Below are 21,752 nucleotides of genomic sequence, written 5' to 3'. Positions count from 1 at the left end.
GTGGATGGCATGAAGGTCAACTGACCTTTGGCATAAGGTTTTATTGTGGCAGGTACATTTATGCATGACCTTATGCTCAGGCGCCCTGGTAGCCTACTGAATAAGATGCATACCACACAACCGTAATGTCTGTGGTTTGATTCCAGCTATGGACCTTGGTGACGTGTCCACCTTCTCTACTCTTGTTTCCTGTCTCTCTGCACTTTTTGCTACAAAAATATCCCTCCAAAAAAATAAAAAAATAAACAAAACACCACTCTGGTTCAAATACTCTCAGCTGTTCCTCCCAATCATGCCCGCAGGTTCTCTAATAACCACATTAGTGTCAATGTCCCTTAGAACTATCATATCCCCAGGTGACTCCCTTTCCAAGACCCCACCCAGAGACTCCAGGAAGGCTACCAGCACCTATCTAGCAAGTTTTGCGGCCACCATAGGTTCTCCAACATGCTTGGAAGGGGAGGGTGAGGGGAGGGGTATTCAGACGACACTAGATGCCACTAAATCCTACACACTGGTCCTTTAAGGCGGACACACAACTATTAAACTATTAAACTATTATACAAGACATGGACTGAAATTACATGTAGTGTAGCTTTATTAAAATGATTTGATCAGTAAGAGTCTGGGGCTTGGGATGGGTGACCACACTTCACTCTTTAAGCTGCAAATCAAAGAAGAAATGTGATTACTTCCTCAAAATACACACGATCTGCATTTTCCAGTAGCTCTCTTTTGCTTCATTTGGTTACTGAATTGACACATTCACTTTAATACTATAGTTAAATCATGATGTGTTGTTTACATCTTCTTGATTGATTTAAAAAATGTTCTACATCTTTCTGAGAAATAACTTTTAATAAAAGTAATTAAATATTTTTTAAAAATATCAAGATAATAACATTGTAAGAAAGTGTACCATTCTAAACAAGGGTTCTTGAGCAACGCATGAATTTTACTTTGTGGTGCCTCTCATGAGCTAGATTAGGTTAGAGATTGTTACCTGCAGCACAAGGGTAGATGTATTCTGTCTCAGCCTGGTCACCTGAGAAAAGAATGTAGAATTAGACAAAGCAGTTCAAACAAATAACAGTGAAAGCTCCTATAACTCCCAAACATGAAATTACTTCATGCTCAGGGCATTTAGGGGTTGGGTTCAATCCCAGTGTATGTCAGACAAAACTTGGAAAGTTGAATTTGTAGTTGTGATAATTGTACAGCTCTAACACGGGGCAGAGTTTGCCAGTGTGTGCTGTTCTCTCTGTAAATGGGTTTAGATGTGTATGGAAGGACTGAGGGCTGGAGTGTGGTGCAGTTGTCAGCACTGTTTCTTCACTGCATGATGGCCCTGAGTTCAAACCTATATCATGATAGACTGGAGCCTGTGAAGAGTCACCACATTCAGACAGACATCTGAATCAGCTGTCTGTTCGGGCATTTCCTGGGCGCTCCAGTTTCCTCCCATAGTCGAAAAATATGCAGGTTAGGTGAAACAGATCATCTAAATTGCTTGAATTTGAGTGTCAATGGTTGTCTGTCTATTAGGGTTTGGATCTGGTTCCAGGTTGTTAAAATATTCAGATCCTCTAAGTTAAGAGGCTGATGAATTTCTCACAGAATCTTTTGCCTCTCCTTGCCAGATTTTATAAAATGCTATCAAAACTTCCACCTTGTCTATATGTGTCAGTCCTGTAAGAGACTGGGTGTAACACAATATTCTGTAAGTGTGTATAGATAATGAGTGGATGGAAGAACTGAGTATGTGATTTACTTGGCTGGTAGTAGTCATAGATCTTAACCACAGCTGGCTTCAGGTTCTGCACTGGGAGCTCCTGTACGAGCTTTAAGATGTGGTTGATGGGTTTGTCCTTCCGTAACTGTTGGAAGAAAAAACACAATCAGTGACAAATCTTGAGAGCATTGTCCTGTATTTAACCACTGCGAGTTAGTTTCACCTCCTTTAAGTACACGAGAACATGATCTTCCTTTTCTTCAACACGATCCACCAGCAGGTCACCTTTGAGCTGCGAGAACATGATATTCAGCTGGGTTACCATGACATTGACAATTGACACAAATGTTACAGGTTAAAATTACTGTATTAAGTTACCTTCTTCAAAGATTCTGGATCTGGGACAAATCCAGAGAGCATTTTGATATCCAGGATTACCATGTTTGTAGTGGGCTCTTTCCCACTATATCTGTAACCATGGAACCATAAAAAATGTAATGTTACAAACAGCTGCACTTTTCCATGTTTTGAATAAGCTACAACAACATGTCAAGATTTTCAGTATTCTATAATGGCTGTAGGGTAGATCTAGTTGCTGCACATTACTTACAGGGACTTAAGCTTCAGAGTGAGTTTAGGTCTCAGAGATTGGCAGTCAGCCTCTGGTTTGACCTTGACACTGAGAGTGGTGACATCAGCAGGAGTTGGGATGTTATAATGAAGAGAAATCTGACAAGGAGTGCAACAGGATGATTTTAATATTCATAAAATTTTAATTTGGGAGCCTAAGAGCACCAGTAGTGGTGTAGTGTTATACAGTATGTGTGCATACAGAGGAAGAAAGTTAAGAGCCACAGGATCCACTGACCTGCATTGACGCACATGCAGTTCCCTTCACCTCCAGACTGTACTTTCCTGCCACGTCCTGCAGCATCTTCTCCTGGTAGAGCAGTTTGTTGCTCTGGTTCACATCAAATGTCAGCTGGCCACTGGGTGATTGGACTGTCACTGTGCTTGAACCCTCTGGACTGAACACCACAGTGGAGTAGAGAGCCAGAGCCTGAAGAGCCACCACTGTGTCCTACAACACACGTACAGAAAAGTTGGAATTCAACTACAGCAAATATTTACACATGTAAAATGCATTTACCACCTACAACACTTTAAATTTTCAGTGCCTCACATTTAATGGTTATATATTGATCATCTATAAAGAACCACTGCACCAATTATTTTTTCAATACTTTTGTCGTTCTCACATTCTTATTTTTCGTTGCAGCAGCTGTATCCATGGAAATGAAAAAAATCTTTAATATATCCAACTCAGTGAGACAGTTAAAGTAGCTACTGTAGCTCTGGGCTATATTGTCTTACCTCTTAAAACCATGTATTTAAAAGGAAAATTACAGTTTATAACAGGTTTTATTTCTGCAGTTCTCACCATCAGTTCCAGCAGTAATGATAACATTGTACTTGCTGGTTTGTACCATAGTGCTGCCACCTTTACATTGTTTGTATTAACTTTAATGGATGGTCAGAGTGCATGATGTTTTTTTTTCATTCTGTGCACACAGTTGCTTCAAAGATTGGCTAACATCAGGTTAGTTTCTATTTTCCTTTATGTAACCAATGAGTGTATGTAACAGATGAGCCGCTCAGTGAATGAAATGTCAGTGTTACAGGAAATGATGAGCCATCACAGTTGCTTATCAGGGCTACCCAAACTCACAATGGAGAACCTATTAGCCCACTATCAGCATTGTTTCAGCTTACACCTCCCAACACACAACAGAAATCACCGTTTGGATGCAGGCTTTTGTTTGGACATTACATAGTAGGATAAACTCTTACTTCAATCCACACATTTGACAAATGTTAGCATGCTAACAAGCTTTTGTCCAAAGTGACAGACAAATGAGGTACAATCCAAGCTACAGTAGCTCAAGAAGGAGCTTTTGAGAATAAATGCTGCAACATCCAGCTTCATGTTTTACCTGACACAAATGCCACAAGAACTGTTCGAGTGACTGATGCAACATGCTCATTGATTGATAGTTGGTCATCAATCACGATGCCCAGATTTCTTGCAAACTTTGTTGGAGAGCGCAAGCCACCATGTCAAAGGCTACTGAGAGATCCAGTAAGATGAGAACTGATGACAGGGTATCACTGCAGTGGAAAGGTCACTCTTGAAACCAGGCTGGTTTAAATTAAGTAGATTACGACTTGGATGAAAACTGCACACGCTAGAACAATGGTTGCCAACCCGTCGATTGTGATTGACTGGTATATCTTTGAGACTTTCCCTTAAGCTCCCAAAAATAATAGAAAAATAAATACACAAGTGTAAAAGTGCTTTGAGTGGTCAAAGACTAGAAAGGCGTTATATAAGTGCAGTCCATTTACCATTTACTAATCACAAAATAAATCACAGCAACAAAGCCGGGCCACTCTGGAGGTTAGCGATGAACCTGGGGGCCAGATAGGGCAGCCAGCACCAGAAGATTTGGCAGCAGGTCGGATGAGCTCAAGCTTGGATGGCCACTTAAAGAGACTTAAAGAGACCTACTTCTCCATGCTGATGTTCAGTGGTTGAGTTGCGGCAAAGTGATGCAGCAATTTGTCAACTTGCTGCCTGAGATAGACTTTTCTGTCAACAAGGAAAGAGGAGCACGAGGAACTGTCAGATGATGCGTGGCTACTGGACCTGGGGTTTCTGACAGACCTAACGACAAACGGTGCTTTTCACCCTGAGCAGTACGGTGCTCACCTGGACAAAGTGGCAACAGAGTTCAATCAACATTTTGGAGAGTTAGGTGTCATGGAAGATATTGCTGCATTCATCTCAAACCCATTCCTGCCCATTGATATAGAACAAGTGACATCCAAAGTATTTGCTTTGCCAAGTGGAGCTGACATGGAAATGGTTGATTTGAAAAATGACATAGAGCTGAAAGTCAGATCAAGGGACAGTGACTTAAGGAGACTTGTCAGCAGAGAGAAGTTTCCTCACCTCACTGCTCGTGCACTTAGTTGATGTGTTTATATTACCTTCTGGGGTCCACGTTCCACACATGCGTAGGAGATCACCGTCTACAGGAACACAGCGTTGCGACCACACGGACACAACAAATTGCAGGTATGCGGATGTCCATACAGAGCCTATGCACACACCATCTGATCACACGGACCATAGCGGACCCACGCGGACTCGCCAACTATAATTTCAGCTTAAGAGTGAGTGCCTACTTACCTCTGTGAAATGGTATTTTCACAGAAGAAAATAATCGTATCAAAGTACAGGAGCCGCCTTCCTGAAAGACACCTCACAGACTGTCTCAGACTGGCTGTCTGTAGCTATAAGCCTAACTACAAAACACTCACAGACAGTATTCAGCCATGACTGCAACAGTTTTGCCCTCTGATGGCATTGTGAAAAGTGATGCTGTGTAAGATGGGAATATAGAACTGAATTTAGCTTAATTGCACCGACTGAGAATTTTTTTCCTTCCTCATTCAAATGGAAAATAGGCCACATGCCTTTATTTTTTGTGTTGGAATGAAATTAAACAATGAAACTTAGAATTGAAGATGTTATGTATGTAAAATTGTTGAAGCAAGATAGCTATGGCCTGTTTGATATGCTAGTTACAGTGTATTCTTGGTTGCATCAATTTGAAAGTTGGACCAAAGCATTTCATGTGATTCAAATACAATTAGCTTAAATAAAAGGCCTCAAGCTGGAAATACAATCTGGGCTGTCTTTTTCACTCAGTGCTTTAGTAGGTAGATCTTGCCTTTCACAGAGGCCGAGGTCAGGGATTTTGGGCTTAAAAAGGTTGGTGACCACTGCCCTAGAACCTCAGATACAACAGGTAGCAGCAGGGCAGGCCTGTAGTTTCCAATTTGAGATTGGTTTAGAGTCAGCTTTTTCAACAACGAGATAACTTGAGCCTGTTTAAACATGGAAAATGTTCCCACAACATACACACTGTTAACAGTAAAATTGTCAACCTGTAGTGCAACTCTGCTTTAACTACAGCTGCAGCTTGTTGGGATGTACCTGTGTAGAGGAGAAGCCTCCATAATGGTTTTGCTGGCCTGTCAGCCATCTGACAATGCGGCTGGTGTAGCCCAGGTCTTCAGCAGAAAGGGAGGTGCTGAGTTTGGCCAGCAGCACGTAGGAGCTGATCTCCACAGACAGAGAGGCTGAAGATTCTGTTGCTGTCTGAGACCAGTGGAGGAAATCTCCTTAAGGCAGCCACCCAAAAAACAGACAGTCAGGCACAAGGTGAGCTATCTCAACAGTAACCAGGTATTAATGACTTGTTTTAGGATTGTGACTTACCTTCTTGTAATGCAACCTTGTCTAGGTGCTGCAGAAGTTGAGCACGGGTCTCCATGTCTCCAGCCAGGGTGAAGACGTATGCCAGCAGAGCTGTAGTGTAGGTGTTGCTGAGGTCACTGGTGGATTCCCTGAGGCAAGACAAGCTCTTATTCACCACAGGATGCTGAAACAGATAAAAAAAAAAAAGTGATATGCATGTTTTGATCCACTCTCTCAATTTCAATAGATCCTAAAAAGTAACATAATTGTTTTGTTATTTATTATGTTAATATAATCTATTTGTATACAAATACAGCACCAGTCAAAAGTTTGGACATACTGAATGGAGAGGTGCGTCTAAACCTTTGACTGGTACTGTAATTCAACATAAATAGAGCAGATGATTTATTGTAATCGTGTGCATTTATCCCAGTTGTTCAAAAATCATAGACAAGAACAAAACCAGTACTTGATAAGATGAGGTTAAAGAGGCAAAGTGATGGAACACAGGACTGATATTTACAGTATATATGTAAGACAAATGTGCAAAAAAATTGGTACTCAAACTTGTACACTGTTGTCATTTACTTCACTTTTTGTCTCTTTACAGCGTATAAATTGTACAGTATAAGACAATAAATTCCAACAACAAAATAGGAGTCCCTGGTGCAGGGACAAGGACATCATCCCTCACTGGCTTCCTACCCATGAACACGCCAATTGTGTTTGTTGGAACTGATGATGAAGCTGGGGCACTGCTGCCAAGAGTTGAACCCATGTGTCTGCTGTAGTTTTCTGTTTTCCTTTTTTTGCTATGTGCAATTTGTTTGACTCCGTTGACTTTAACAGGAGAGTTGATCAAACAGAAACTTACAGATAGTTGTCACATATGGTACTTACATCAACTGAAATATTCATCTCCAAGAAGGCAGCAGTGATGTAAGCACTGAGAGTCACTTCATCAGATACACCACCCTGTAGAGAGGAAGCATCGCTCATGTTTACACACAAAATATTATACACTAGCATATTATAGGCTGGCTGAAAATGCTGACATGAAATACAGTACCTTCATTTTCATACAAACTCCATGACTTACCTTCATTCTGTTGTTAAAGAGTTTTCCTGACTTTTTGAAACAGCCATTTTGAAGCTGTTGTCTCTCCAGCCAAGTCTTAGACTCTTTAATCTTTGCTGGGTCAATGTAGATGAAAGACTTTGCTTTGGCAAAGGATCTCAGCACAAAAGCAGTCAACCTGTAGATAAGTTAAATGGGGTCAGATATTTACTAAAAGGAGGTGTGCCTGATTTTTGTAAATGTGTCACCTGTCACCATGATACACTATGTAATTGTAACCAGATACCAGTTAAATGACACTGCAGTTCAGTGTTGAAGTTTAGTTAATGTATTGTTTTTCAGGTGTATGTCTACAGATAGACATCACTGTGATTCAGTCATTTTCTCACCAAGTGTTCCCTTCTCCATGTCCAAATGTGCTGTAAGCGCCATTGTGATGTTTGTAGTTCAGCTGCCTCTGGTAGCCTGTATCATAATCATAACATGCAAATCATGATTATGATCATGATCTGATGATTAAAACAATTTGGTGAAATAGACAGTTTTTTTTTTTACTTTTTTTCATATGAGGGGCTGTAGCTTAGGGGTTAAGACAATGACCATGAATTGCAACATCATAAAATGCTCCCCTCCAAAGAAACTGCTTGTACAAATGGAGTCGATCCTCATCTTCGTCAGGTTCAGTCTAGGCCAGGAATATTCCCAGAACTATACTCTGGTAACTTTTTCTGTATTGAGGCCACTTTCACTGCATTCAGGAGAGGAATCCCTGCCCATAGAAGCTTCGGCTGTTGCTCATCACAAGTCTACCACAGCTACAGTCACGGCCATCTTGAAGGCTTCAAAAAAGCCAGTGTGTGGCATATGTCGGCATGCTGAACTTTTTGAGTATCATTAAGGTACACCCTCACCTAGAGTCTCACTCACTCACTCTTCTTATTACCACAACTCCTGGCATATCATTGATCCCCATTTGACTATCAATTCATCCCTTTGTGGCTGACCTTTCTCACCCTTCAACCCCTCCCATCCCTGGCCCTCATTCATCCCCTCCTCACTTTATTTAAAATACAATTATTAAATTACTTTACTTAATTAAGAACAGATTTTAGGTTCTTTAGGTCCTTTTTTTTTTTTTTTTACAGTTTTATTCATTTATGCATTTTAGAGGGAAATATTGGACTAACCACTGCACTCGCTACATTTTTGTGACAGCTGTAGTTAATAGTGAAACACTTGAATGCAAAACCTATGAGCTTACAAATATGATCTAACCTCAGTACATAAGGTAGTTTCGCACAACAACAGACACTATCTACACATTAATGCATCAATGATTCACAGTCTGAAAGAGGAAATTATTCTGAGTAATTTAAATCTGATATGTTGACAGTAGTTCGTACAGTAGTAGTATAAATACTCCTGTAATAGATCCTACTTGTAATGTGAATGGTCTGAAAACCTCTTACATATCATACATGAAATAACGATGTATTAAATAGCAACTCACCACTAGTCAGGAACTTGGTAGCTTTTTCTATGATGGCTGGGGTCAGCTGCTGTGTGTTTTTCAGGTACTGGAGGATGTAGATATTGGGGGCCAGGAGAGCCATGTTCTGCTCCCCACATCCATACGGCATCTTCAGCAGTCCATCCAGGTTCTTCAGGGCCCGGCCCAGGATGTCACCTGCACAAAAACACTGAGCTCTTAAGACATGAAACTAACCTGATCTTTAACTTCTGCATTGATTTGGGAGACAAATGAGGTTATACACCCATTGATGCTGAACAATTTTGTGATCCTAATTGTGCTACTCCATATGAATACATTTCAGTATATTGAATAGATAGATAAGACACACACTGCCTTGTTGGACACTGTTTACTCAACCAATGTTGCTATAATTTAATTTGCATATTGGATAGCACGATTTGGAAATCTGTATCAATGTCCTCATGTCCACAGTCTCAGCAGTGCTTTCCAAAAACTTTGTACATTTATTTGATGCTATTTGGCAGCTGTTTTTTAAAAAAATCTCTTGTGTCAAACCTTTCTTGAATACATTGACAAGGAAAAGTTTTTAAACAGTCTTTGTTTGACAGACTGTGGCTTAAATGTTGACATAAATGGATTATCTATCTCAAGCAGGTTTCAAACATGTCTCTTCAGATTGGATTTTTTAACATGCTAAAATGACCTGAAACCAGTGACTGTCTGGAATTTAGTGAATCAACCTATAATCTCATGGCACGGTTTGGAGATAATCAGTTGTAATGTAAACATACACAACTTGTAGTAAATGGGCTACAAAATGCACAAGCGTCTGTATGATCCCTTAACCTTTTATAGTTACCAGGATATACTGTATAGTCTATATACTGTGTATATTCTATGAAAGTGCCATGGTTAAAAAAAGTGTCATGATTAAGTACTTCATCAAAAGTGGTTAATGCTTTTAATTTCAGTGTTACAGCATGAAGTGACACAGTTATCCAGCCAGTATTGTTTTATTAAGCAATAGTGAATTTATATCAAGGAATCTGTTTACCCAGAACTGATAGTGAAGCACGGGCAGACCCATCAATCACCTCCTCAGGGAGTTGTAGTTCTATTTCTTCTGTCAAAGCCTCTCCTGGTTATAGCAAGAAACACAACAACACAAGTATGAGTTCTGGTGCAGAAAACTATCACCTTAGTGTGAGACAGTCAAGCAGAAGCAACCGCCTTATTACAGATGTCATTTAGAATGAGCCATAAATGGATGAAGCCCTGAATCAGATGTTTTCATATCATTTTACCGCCTGCTCCACCAGTCTGTACACCTGCCAGTGAAACAAACAGGAAAGAAGTTTTGCACCAGCGAGGTTCTCCAACAGCAGAACAGCTGTCTGTAAACCATTGTCGGCAGTGATATGTCAGATATACAATTAATGAGTAGTTTGTAGCTCTCATATGTAAACCGACTTTACAAGGTGTGTCTCAACTAAGGATAAAATAAAAAGAATACTAACAGCAAAATCAAACGTTGACTCTATGTAAATTAAAAGAATGATAAAATGAATCACACAAAAGTATTTAATCAATGTTGCATTTCTAAATGTGCGTTTGATTGGCATTTTACAAATCTCTGTATAACAAAAATCACACAGTCAGTGTAACTGGTTATCAACTTAAACCATGTTTTACTAAAGATTGCGTCTCTCACCTTATATTTCATCTTCACATCACATCACACTCAGATAGCTTTAGAAAAACATGTGTATGCTAGTCTGAAGACTGTGTGAGGTTCTCACCACACATTCTGTTCTTATAAATACCAGTTTATGTGCGGGAAATGGCGTATGCATGGTTTTTGTGCGTACGCATCGTTTATGCATCTGGCCCCTGGTCTTAACCATACTGACCTTTTGGGCAGAGCAGCCAGTTGTGAGTCTTTGTCATCTCAGTTCCCTCAGCCTGAGAGGGAAAGAGGTGGAAAATCATGTAAGTAGGACATGTGCTCTGTCAAAGCTGATCATTTATTTTGTCATCAAATGTACAGTATACACTTTTTTCTTTGTCGTCTTGTATTTAAGGTACCCACCTTCACTATGAGAGATCGTGTGACCACATCAACGCGACCTCTCTCTGGCACGGTCACAATGTCATTGCCACATGACCCGTGGGATGCCACAGCCTCAGCACTCACTGACACATTCACGACCCCTGAAAATGATCATAAAAACATGTATGAAGATCAGTTATCTACATAAAACTTCTTAGAGCCTGGAGTGTTTTATTTCGGTGGATCCCTCTCCACCGTGACACAGTTTGGAGGAATGAAATGTGTAGGGAATAAATAGAAAATCCCTTCTAGTCTTTTTTATAATTTATTTTAGTCTAATTAATATATTTTCTTATCACTCAGCCTGACAAGTTTATATAGAGCAGAGAGGAAAATATAGAGCAAAAATATTTTGTTGTAATACATGTTTCTAAACGGTCATTTACATGAATGGCATATCATAGCAACGGTATAGTCCAATAGATACAAAAATTACATTAAAGTTTATTTTATGTTCATGAAAGTCCTAGAACACATCTTACAAGTTTTACAATTTAAATCAGTTTTAGTCAGTCGCTTTAGTCAGTTTGTTGTCATGGATTTATTTTGAATTACCACGAAATACAGAACACTGGAAAATCAGAAACAAAATTGGAGTAGCAGTTTATATATAATATTTTAGCAATCTCTGATTGTATTGACAAAATCTCTGCACACAAGGATAAAGGTGTGACACTTACCTAAGACTGAAGGTGCCATGGTCCAGCTGAGTGTCTTGCGTTCATTGGCACACAGACAGGATGTGTACTGGTCACCAGAGAGAGGGGTGAGGGTGTAATCTAAGGAGGGTGCTGGAGTCACAGTGACCTGTTCAACAGACATAATCTCAATTTTAAGCCAGTAAAGTTACAAAAAAAATGATTGACAGTCATATTGGTATGAACAAAAGTTTTTGACTAAAATATTTTAACACCAATAGTAATGGATATTTTTGGAGTTTAATTAGTGATCGTATATGCTCAGGCCTTCTTTTTTATTAGAGAAAATTTGTGTCAAATAATGTACATCATGACCTACATGTGTAATTGTTTTGGACAGATAACAGAATAAATGCTATTTGGTGTGAATTTGAATTCTTCAAATATAATGCAACCTTGGTCCTTTGCCTCATGTCCTTGATCCCAGTGATGTCTCATTTCACTGGGAGGTCCTCTTATTTTATGCTGTGACATTAAAGCTTGTCTGTATCCCTGTATTGGATTGACTGACTCCCCCTCTGCCCTCAGACAAACATATGCTATAATAGAGGGGTTGCAGATTATATATCAATGCGTTCAAAGCAGAATGTTCTTGGGGCAGCCCCGTGGCTAAGGGGTTGTTATTTTGTTACATTTTTACCCTGTAGCAAATGTCTTGAGGGCCCAAACCATAATGATTCAACACAGTGTGTAATGTTAAGCCCTTTTCACACATGCAGTCTATCCCTGAAATATTCAGGAACATTTCCTGCATGGGGTCATGTGTGAATGGGAGCAGGGATCGATATTCAGTGACATCTGTACCGCCAATTTCCCACCTCAAGACCTAGGCTGCAGTCAACTAGTCTTTTTTGGAAGGTTCTTAACTGAGTGAAATGACCTGGAAGTATCTAAGTGGCAGCGATGATAAGAGCTGATCGAATTCTCTAAAAAGGAAAGGTGCTTCAGTGCTTTCTTTCTAATCTCCTTTAGCATAGGCTACTCTTGACCATCCTTTACGAAATGAAAGGAGATAATTCTGTCCCACAATTCCTTGCAGCAGTAATATTTAAAACGACCAAGCGATGCACCATTCACAAACTCAAACAAAATGATATGTACAGTAGTAGATTTGAAGGCCCAACGTGTTATGTCTATCTAGCATACATGTAACACTTATTTTCATCCAATAATTGGGATTCAGGAGGGTGAGCATGAGAAAGCTTTCTAAATGTGAAATTTCATTTCAGTTTTCATTTCAGTGACTGGCAGCCTATATTCCCTTTTTTTAAATTCAATTCCCACCTTGGTAATGAAGTAATATTTTTCACTGCAAGCATGTAATCATCGCAGGAGACAGGGGATCACGCCCCCTCCAAAATATGAAACATGGAGTTTTGTCTCCCCAATATTTGTAAATGACACAACATCAGATTCCCCCCAAAGCTGAAAGAAAGCTAATTTGTTTCCCTCAATGTTCAGTGTTGAACCAACTCCAGTGGAAACGCAGTAGATTTCACAGAAAGCCTCCTGCGTCTCGTTTTTGTTCGTGTCCAGCAACAGCGAACAACCCCAAATATTTTGAGTCCAGCTCTGAATATATTTGGTCCATCAAATCTGGTATTCTAATGTAACAGAACAGAACTTTAGCCTATTTGAAGCGTCAGAGGGAGGGGGATAAATATATTGCGCAGCACATAATAGACGCACACAGACCATTAAGGCAGCAAAGTTATGTACACTGAAACTCCTGTCTGTGCATAATAGGTTTATCTGTCCAATCAGGCAACAACTAACTTATTGCACAACAAAATGTTGATCCCTTAATGATTTATTTTAATGATTAGAGAGTAGTAGTATATGTATGTAGTGTATGGAAACACTTCCATTTGGTGTTTGATTGGCTTGTATGGATGAGTCTCACTCTTCATTAAACTCTCCATACAAAATCCTTGATGAACCATAAAATCAATAAAAATATAACAAGCTCTGACAAACCTAACGTTTGTCTGCACAAAATGACAGAGAGCCAAAGTTAACAAGCTAAAGACTACTACTCTTTTTGGTGGAGACTGAACTAGAGTTAGAAGAAGAGTTAATACTGGACTTACATTCATCTGGTGGACACAAACTGGATTCAAATAGGATATTAATGCTGCTTTGTGTCTGCAGGATGTGTAAGTAGACAGTTGTTTGCTGACATGTTATTGTATTAGTCATAACAACTTCATCAACTGTAAGTAAGGTCTGTGTGTGAGAATTTGTGTGACAGTAACCCTCTAATCTGTGCATGCATGCAGTGCAAGTGAGAAATGTGCAGTGTTAAAGCAGTGTTAAATTACTACAATGGCAACTTATAGTAACAGTCATGACTTCTATGGCTTTACATTGTAACATTCAGTGTATTTTCTTCAGTTTCAGGTTTTGACTCCAGTGCTTACATTCTTTTATTCTGATAGTTCTTCAGCACATACAATGATTAAGTAGTATTGTGAGTGTTAAAAAATTCATTACCATGATACAGCTGGACAGGTAGTTGAAGGTGGTTGCCTTCAGTTCAAAGTGCTCCCCTCGGATGATGGAGTAGGGCAGGCTGAGCTCAAGGAAGAAGGGCTGGAAGACGGTGAGCTCTTTACGAGGAGCCAAGCCAAAACCCTGAGGGGACAAACAGAAAGCCTCCGTCTCCCAGGTGGTGATGGTGTCTGGGACAGTGAGGGACACATCTTTCATTCCAGACTCTCTGGATCAAGACATACACACAGACACATTATGTGAGTTAGAGAAACATACTTTTACTATCTCAGATTGGTCCTGTCAAGTTTATAATTACATTTTTCATTTTTGCTGATTAAGCTCTCATTCACTAGCAAGAGCCATGCCACAACAATATGTCATTTAAAGATTTAATGGAAATTCAGGAGGTATAAGATGAATGGATGTAAAAGGGAGGGGTGAAGGTGAAAGGAGGAGGTCATCTGTTAGGTTGGTCTGGGTGGAGGGAGAGTCAGTGTGGGAGTTCTGTCTCAGGCGTGTTTCCACCTGAGCTGATTACAGGCCCCTAGACGGTACCTAGAATGAGACATGGGAGAGGTATGCACCATATTGAATAGGAAAGGATGAGGGGAGGAGAGAAGAGAGCATGAAGGGATGTGGGTAGAGATGAGCAGAGACAGGGATGGGGTATGTTTGAGGTAGGAAGGTGAATGGATGAAGGGAAGTTAAAGGGAGGGTGGATCCAGAAATCTGTGACAAACAGGGCAGGATGGGTTGACCAGGAATAAGTGGCTCGAAAGGGGATTAGAGGTGTGGTTGAGGTGTGGCCCTGCTGGCCTAAGTTAACTAAATAATAATAATAATAATATATTTCAGTAGTTGTTGCTTGATTGGTAGCTTCAGCTCATTCAAAATTCTGCAGCTCAGCTATTAACCAGAACCGAGAGAGAGCACATTAGTCCAGTTCTAGCTGTTCTGCACTGGCTTCCTGTAACATTCATATTGACTTTAATGTCCTCCTCCTTACATACAAAGCCGCTAATGGGCTAGGACCAAGCTACATTGCTAACTCCATTGTTAACTATTTGCCCTCAAGAACACTGCAATCATCTGATGCTGGTTTATTGGAGATTCCCAGCAACAGCCAAAAGAAAATCAGGGATGCAGCCTTTGTCAATTACACCCCAAAACTATGGAACACACTACTGATAGATGTCAGGGAAGCCAACTCACTAAATACTTTTAAAAACTTATCTCTTCACTTTAGCCTTTAACTAGTTTTTCCCTCAGTCAGCTTCACGCTTACGCACTACTGCACTTGATTTTATACATTCTATGTATTCTGTTTTAACTGTGTTTTATTTCATTTTATTATTATTATTATTATTACGTATTCTGTTTTAGACATCAGTGGGCTTTATCTTCCATATTGTGTAAAAATGACAAAATACTTTGAGTTTTCACATATTAAGTCTCAAATTACTACAACTGAGGTACGCATTCTATGTATTGTATTTTCACTTTAGTTTATCTTATGTTTATTAACATTATCAAAAGGGTTTTATTTTCCCTCTGAAGTTCATTTTATGTCTTTTATGTCTTTCTTGATGTGAAGCACTCGATGCATGTAATTTCATTGAGCTGCACTTTGGATGCATTTTTTGTATGAAAGGTGCTACACAAATACAATACTAATATACAAATTATTATTATTATTATTAATATTGTTATTGTTATTATTATTGGGCAGATATGCAGAATAGGAATTTCAGTGTTATTACTGTGTTTTGGTGCTTTATGGTTCCTCATAGAGGTGAACTTTTTAGTTCCTCAGATACACCTGAATCTCTTCACCACTGGTCCATTTAAAGGGTCAGTTCACCCCTTTTTCTCTTTTACTTCTTTTGTATCTCTGCATTTAGATAGTTTTAGATTGTTAGATTGTTGTCTTCGTCTCAGTACTGTGGCTCATTAAGAAACTTTATCAATTAGGTTGATTTGTTTCCCAAAATATGATGGATACAATTAGCCTACATTATTTATCCAGCTGAAAAACATTCTATAAATGGGGGAAAAAAATAAACAGTGAGCAGTTCATTAACCATACCTAAAGGTTCTATGTGTAAGAATTGTGAAGCAATTCACATGTATTAATCATTTTTTATTGCCAATGAGTGAACAGGTTGTAACATAACGTAGAAAACGAGACCTTCCCCAACTTTCTCGGTTGTCTGTAACAGCCTGTGGACTGATTTCTATGTGAAGGACCTGTGCTGAATTTTCAGCAGAAATCCAAAGGATGTGACGTTTTTGCACACTCCCGAGTGCCTTGCCTTTCTCCCACTAATGTCAACAAACAACGTCAACCCCTTTTGCTTTTTCTGTTGGTGGTCACACATTTATGGGGAGGCTGACTGACTGGGAGTAAGAGATGCTTTGCTGAAACACGGTTGAGATCTTTTCTGTTATTATGAGAAGTGTAAGAGAGGAAAAGGACATAACCTGCAATAGTCTCAGGCCGCTGAGCAAGCACACACGTGAGTGTGACCAACAGGATGTTGACTGCAGGAATTTCTGACTCTTACAAATAGAACCTTTAATCAGTGTACACAGCATAGAAAGTTTTGAGTGTGTATGAGAAACAGAGTAAACAAGAGATGAAAAACTGCAACTTCATTGCTGTTGTTTGCCAATACAGAGCAATTTGTCCCCGTTGTTGTTGTTCTTTTTCAGTTTCTTTATAGCATGAAAAAGATCTGCAGTGTTTTGGTTAAGTGTCTGAGCTGACAAATAACATGACGTAAAGAGGCTTGTGATAAAAGCTCACCCAACTTCCACCAGGTCCCATATCCAAGTCTCAGGGAAGAAAGAGCGGACCGTCTGTATTGGTGGAGGTGGACCTACATCTCCATAGTCCATTGCGCGACCAGCATATGTCACATGACTTTTCTCTACTGCTGAAGAAACAGGACAATATTCAATCAGAATCAGTGGTCAACTTGAAACAGTGAACATTCCTGAAGTTATAGCTTGTAAATGTTCAGCGTGTGTCTTACTTGATCGAGGGAAATGATGACTGTAGTATTCTGTTCCCTTAAAGTTCACACATGATGGCATCCTGAGGAACAGATTTGTTGCCATCTTCAGGCCCATTTTCTACATAAACCACCAACATATAAAGATGGCACTTCAAAGCTGGGTCTGTATTGTAGTATCCATTATGCAGTTTGTTATTCAGTATCTTCCATTGCATTTTCACAGCAAATGTCCTGCCAGCAATTAATTTAGGAATTGGTGCATACTGATTACCTGGAATACTGTGTAAGCGTCATCTTTTTCGCCATGTCCAGGGTACGGCAAAACATATCTTCTTTGTCTCACATTTATACACGCTACAGGATCTTCAACGTCATGTGGAATACCGGATGCTTTTTTATCAGGCAACAAGTCAAATATCTGAAAAGAAAGAAAGATGAAAGGCTATAATTTGTGAAATATTTGCTGTTGTAAACATTAACCAACATAAAAGTCTTGACAGATATGGGGTACTCTTTCATAACAAAATGTTTCAGTTTGGAAAGTATTTCTGTAAAAATATCTTTGAACCTACACTAATACTCCATTCATATCATGTGGGAAGGACGGCAGTAATGAGAAAGATTCAGACAAGTTAAGACTTGTGTTCAAAGTGTTCAAAACATCAGACAATTTACGACAGCAAATTGCAGGATTAATAATAAAAAGTGTAATCCATATACTGAAAGACTAATTGTCTACATACAAGTTACCATGAGTGATAGACATATGTGAGGAACTAATGTCAGAAATTTGTTGCTGTTGCTTTCCAGATATTAATGTCTTTTTTAGCACCAAAACTCACATGAGAAACCTAACAAGTTGACTTCAGAAGATTAGGGTGCGTCTAGGGTTAAATTTACTAAACCTGGGCAGTTCCACTCACTGTCTTGCTCTGGAACATCTCAAAAGTGAATAGTTAGGAAATAGAAAGCATTACTCTTCTCTTTCCCTAAAAACACATTTTCTCAACCATTCCCAGGATACAGACCATATATAACAACCCAATCTCACAACAATTCATGAAATACTCACGAAATTTAACCTTCAGATTCATGGACTAGGACATGAATTTTCAATTATTTTGTGACACTCAGCACGACTTTCAAACTAATGTATTTCAATTGGAAGTATGTTTCATGGAGCATGTTCTTTTCTGTCAATCAGGATTTGGGAGCACAGAAGCTGTATTATTTTTCTTATTTAATATTCTTTTTTTAACTATAACTGCTACATTATTCAACATTTAACCCCACATTTTGTCCTTATTTCCTTTATTTCTTTATTTTCATTTTATTAGTACAGTCAATGGTCTGTGTTTGTCTGGTGGACATACCGGAGGACCTGACTTATTGTGTGCAGAGCTCTTTTCAAAAATGTTGAGATTTAATATGACTGTCCTTTTCTGAAATTGGGCTGGTCACATAAAACGTGACAAAACCTGACAGTTTGACTGACAGACACACTGAATGTGATAGTTTAACAACCAAAGCAGCAGGATTAAAATCAGAGTTTTTATGAAGTTCTTATGAATTGTTGAGTGTTGAGTGAATCAGGGAAGTTAACATTAGCAGCTTTATTTCCAGCCTGTCTGCCATGATGCATCAGCTGGTTTTGTTCCATTTCTTGGAAAGGATCCTGATTAACTTTCACACAGCTCCATGGATATAGATTTAAATAGCTTACAACCTATTTATGTATTTTTTTCAGTAACATTGGCGGTAGCAGGTACTAACAGGCTAAGTTAACAGTGTGTTAGTGGTGTTGCATTTGCAGCACTCTCAGCATGACATCAGAGGAAAATGGCCACCGTGTGGGCAGACTTGGCACTTTCGACTCCTGTTTTGACTAAAATATTTTGAAATAAACCAACGTCTTTACATTTTCTTAACATAGCTCATCTAGATGCAGTGTAATTACTAGTTCGGCTGTACTAGATATTTGATACATTCAGTAGATATATCTTTTTGCAACCCTATTTACAACCCTAAACCTGAAGAACTACAACTGTGGTGTAGATTTGTATCAAGATTTGTATCAAGCTGCATGGCGCGGCTCTAGGGAATTGTAGTTTTTAAAATATATATATTAGTGTTTTTCCTAGAATTGGAAGTTACAAATACTGAATTGAAAGTACACTGAGGACTTTAAGGGGATGGTAAACACATTTGTGTAATACGATTTTAAATATCTAATTGTTAGATGGGTGAAAATTAATTTTAACCATATTTTACCTATATCTGATAGCAAACCCAGTTGTTGATTATACTCACATGATAGCCGAGGTCAAGAGCTCTCTATAACTGTTGGTCTCATGTCTTTGGCCTGTTTTGTTGCTGAATTATAAGCCTTCAAACATGCACTAAGGTCAAGGTTCAAAGGTCAGTATTTCAAAGCAGGAGCTATGTAGAATCTTCATACTGACATATGTTACTCTGCAGGTTGAGACCTTTCCAAAGATGTATTTGGTTTAGCTCCACAATAAAGTTTTAATTTTCTCATTTCATGGACACAAACCATCCCAGGCCTAGTTTCAGAGAAAACTTTGAAAGCCCAAGATATAAAATGAAGCTTTTTGTTTGTTTTTTTCTTTTTTAGAGGAAATAATGACCAAAATGAGTCACCTTCAGAGATTATAATACTGCTGACAATCAAGGGCATTACTACAGGCTTGAGGGAAGGCCTGAAGTGCTTGGGTTAGGGTTGGGGCATAGGCTTCTATTTACATAACCCTGGAGATTTTTTTTTATCTTTATGATTCTTGGTTTTGGGATTTATGTCAACATGACATAACCCATTTAATCAGAATCTGTTTTATTAGTCAATGCAAGCATACAAAGAATGTGTCTTGGTGTTTGCTCCCAAAAAACACAACACAGAAGAATAAAAATAGATAAAAGTAAGTTAATATTAATAATAGTGAAATAATCTAAATAATACTAAACTTAAATTGAAATTTTAAAGTCTATTTACATAATAGAATAGTAATAGTTTTGAAATGGGATGTAAAACCTGAAATTAAATATTGACAAAGGAAATGTGGACTGTGCTATGGACAAAGAAATGAAGTGTATGAAATATATGAAGGTGACAAGAGTAACAATTAAATGTGACATGTACATAAATGATTAAATAATGTAACAGTGGAGGTTGAATGTAATGCACATTCTAAAGTCCACTTTGATGAAATATATGAAATAATGAAAGTATATGAAAGTAATATATGAAATATATGAAGGTGATATGTGAAAGTGCAGGGATTAAATGAGGAATGTGAAACGTAAAGTCTAGTTTGATAACCCTGTCTTCATCCCATTTATATGGCCATATACAAGATGGTACAACATGCTTTATTGGATGACGTGGCTCAATATTAATTGATATGTTTTAAGAAAGATGATTTCATATTAAATATCCTCAGTGACATATTCTTGGAAATATGAAATTAAAAGAGCAACTTCACATTTTACAATCACAGGCTATAAAATGCCTTTTCTTAACAGAGACAACGGTGTGTGGATTCAGGTTGCAGCAAACGGAAGCAATTTGAAATGGAATGAAGTCCACTGACGGCAGACAACCCAAAACAGTAGTTGAACATGCCCACAACACAATGCACTTCCTTAGCCTATCACTATCAAAACCTGACAAAAAAAACTTTATTTCTCAGAAAGAGAAAGGAGAAATTATTAAAACTGATGACCATAACATTAACCTATTGTATTGTTGAGTTATCAAGGACACTTTTGTGTTTTTGTGTTGAGAAATGTTAAAGATATCATTAAAAGAAAACCTTAACATGGTAAGGAAAATACTTCTGGGCAGCAGGTCCTCCACTCTGCCCACTGGACTGATGCAGCCCATTGACTGTGGCTACTGATAAAATTAAAATAAATAAATAAAAACAATTATGAAATCTTGTGATTAAATGTTGAGTAATGTAGCAATTATATTTAATAAATGAATAACAAACAAGAAAAAACAATACAGCTTCTATGCTCCAAAGTCCCGACTGGCAGAAAATAAAAACTAGGTGCAAGCATAAAACACACTTCCAATTGAAATACATTCGTTTGAAAGTCATGCTGACTCACAAAAAAGATGGAAAATTTGAGTCCATGTACACGAACATATAGATTAAATTTCGTGACTATTTCACAAACTGCTGTGAGACTGGGTTGTATATGAAGAAGGATGTAGTGAGGTGTGATGTCACCCATCGGTTTGCACTGGAGTTGGTTTGAAGCCCAGCTTATGATTGTCGCCATCTTTTCAGTTTGGAGCCAAGACCTTCCAAAAAAGGAGTGCATTGTGTTGCCTTTCACGCCCTGGAAAGACGCCGCGCTACCTCAGATCCAAGCTAATGCTATCTTACCGGAAGTGCTGCACACTTGGGCTAACGTTAGCTACTTAAGCTAAATTGTGCTAACAGGGTAGGTATCGTAATCAAGTAACATTAAACTTAGTGAAATATTGAGACCATAGTCCGACTCAGTGTGAGTCCCGGAGCTGGGGAAAGCAGCAGGTGAACCAACTGTCAATCACAGCTGTCAAACAACGCTTACAAGGCAGATATCAAAGCTACTATGAGTCAAAATGACCACCAGCACACTTATTAGAGGGCCTGAATTTAGAGATGGAGACTGTACTCCAACTTAATACTTCCAGAGAGAAGTTCATGCTTTTTGAATAGGAGTCATTTGGAGCATCTAGGGGCCCTTTATCGTACTTCGGCATTAACTTCAGACTCAAGTTGTGGAAGTTG

At 38.7% G+C, this 21,752-nt stretch overlaps 1 protein-coding gene across 2 annotated transcripts in view; it reads right to left on the bottom strand.

The window, feature by feature from the left end:
• Positions 1 to 575: 575 nt before the first annotated feature.
• Positions 576 to 21,752, bottom strand: part of LOC137185621 (alpha-2-macroglobulin-like) — a 37,093-nt gene continuing 15,916 nt past the window's right edge. Inside the window, exons 16-36 of one of the 2 annotated variants that reach the window (XM_067593868.1) lie at positions 17,222 to 17,368; positions 16,969 to 17,068; positions 16,740 to 16,869; positions 13,934 to 14,159; positions 11,423 to 11,549; positions 10,722 to 10,843; positions 10,543 to 10,594; positions 9,687 to 9,770; positions 8,648 to 8,824; positions 7,527 to 7,602; positions 7,159 to 7,315; positions 6,960 to 7,034; positions 6,081 to 6,243; positions 5,796 to 5,983; positions 2,601 to 2,813; positions 2,343 to 2,461; positions 2,111 to 2,201; positions 1,956 to 2,024; positions 1,772 to 1,877; positions 1,004 to 1,045; positions 576 to 664 (exon numbers count right to left, since the gene is read on the bottom strand). In XM_067593868.1, coding sequence (XP_067449969.1) covers positions 660 to 664; positions 1,004 to 1,045; positions 1,772 to 1,877; positions 1,956 to 2,024; positions 2,111 to 2,201; positions 2,343 to 2,461; positions 2,601 to 2,813; positions 5,796 to 5,983; positions 6,081 to 6,243; positions 6,960 to 7,034; positions 7,159 to 7,315; positions 7,527 to 7,602; positions 8,648 to 8,824; positions 9,687 to 9,770; positions 10,543 to 10,594; positions 10,722 to 10,843; positions 11,423 to 11,549; positions 13,934 to 14,159; positions 16,740 to 16,869; positions 16,969 to 17,068; positions 17,222 to 17,368 — 2,469 coding nt within the window. In that variant the 3' untranslated portion in view covers positions 576 to 659. The remainder of the gene's footprint in view (positions 665 to 1,003; positions 1,046 to 1,771; positions 1,878 to 1,955; positions 2,025 to 2,110; positions 2,202 to 2,342; positions 2,462 to 2,600; positions 2,814 to 5,795; positions 5,984 to 6,080; positions 6,244 to 6,959; positions 7,035 to 7,158; positions 7,316 to 7,526; positions 7,603 to 8,647; positions 8,825 to 9,686; positions 9,771 to 10,542; positions 10,595 to 10,721; positions 10,844 to 11,422; positions 11,550 to 13,933; positions 14,160 to 16,739; positions 16,870 to 16,968; positions 17,069 to 17,221; positions 17,369 to 21,752) is intronic. The other variant, XM_067593869.1, reaches the window with a different exon arrangement.

This window comes from Thunnus thynnus, chromosome 7 (genome assembly GCF_963924715.1).
Source record: "Thunnus thynnus chromosome 7, fThuThy2.1, whole genome shotgun sequence".
Taxonomy (NCBI): domain Eukaryota; kingdom Metazoa; phylum Chordata; class Actinopteri; order Scombriformes; family Scombridae; genus Thunnus; species Thunnus thynnus.
Note: the sequence above shows the minus strand (reverse complement) of the source record. Positions and strands in the feature narration are given on the sequence as shown.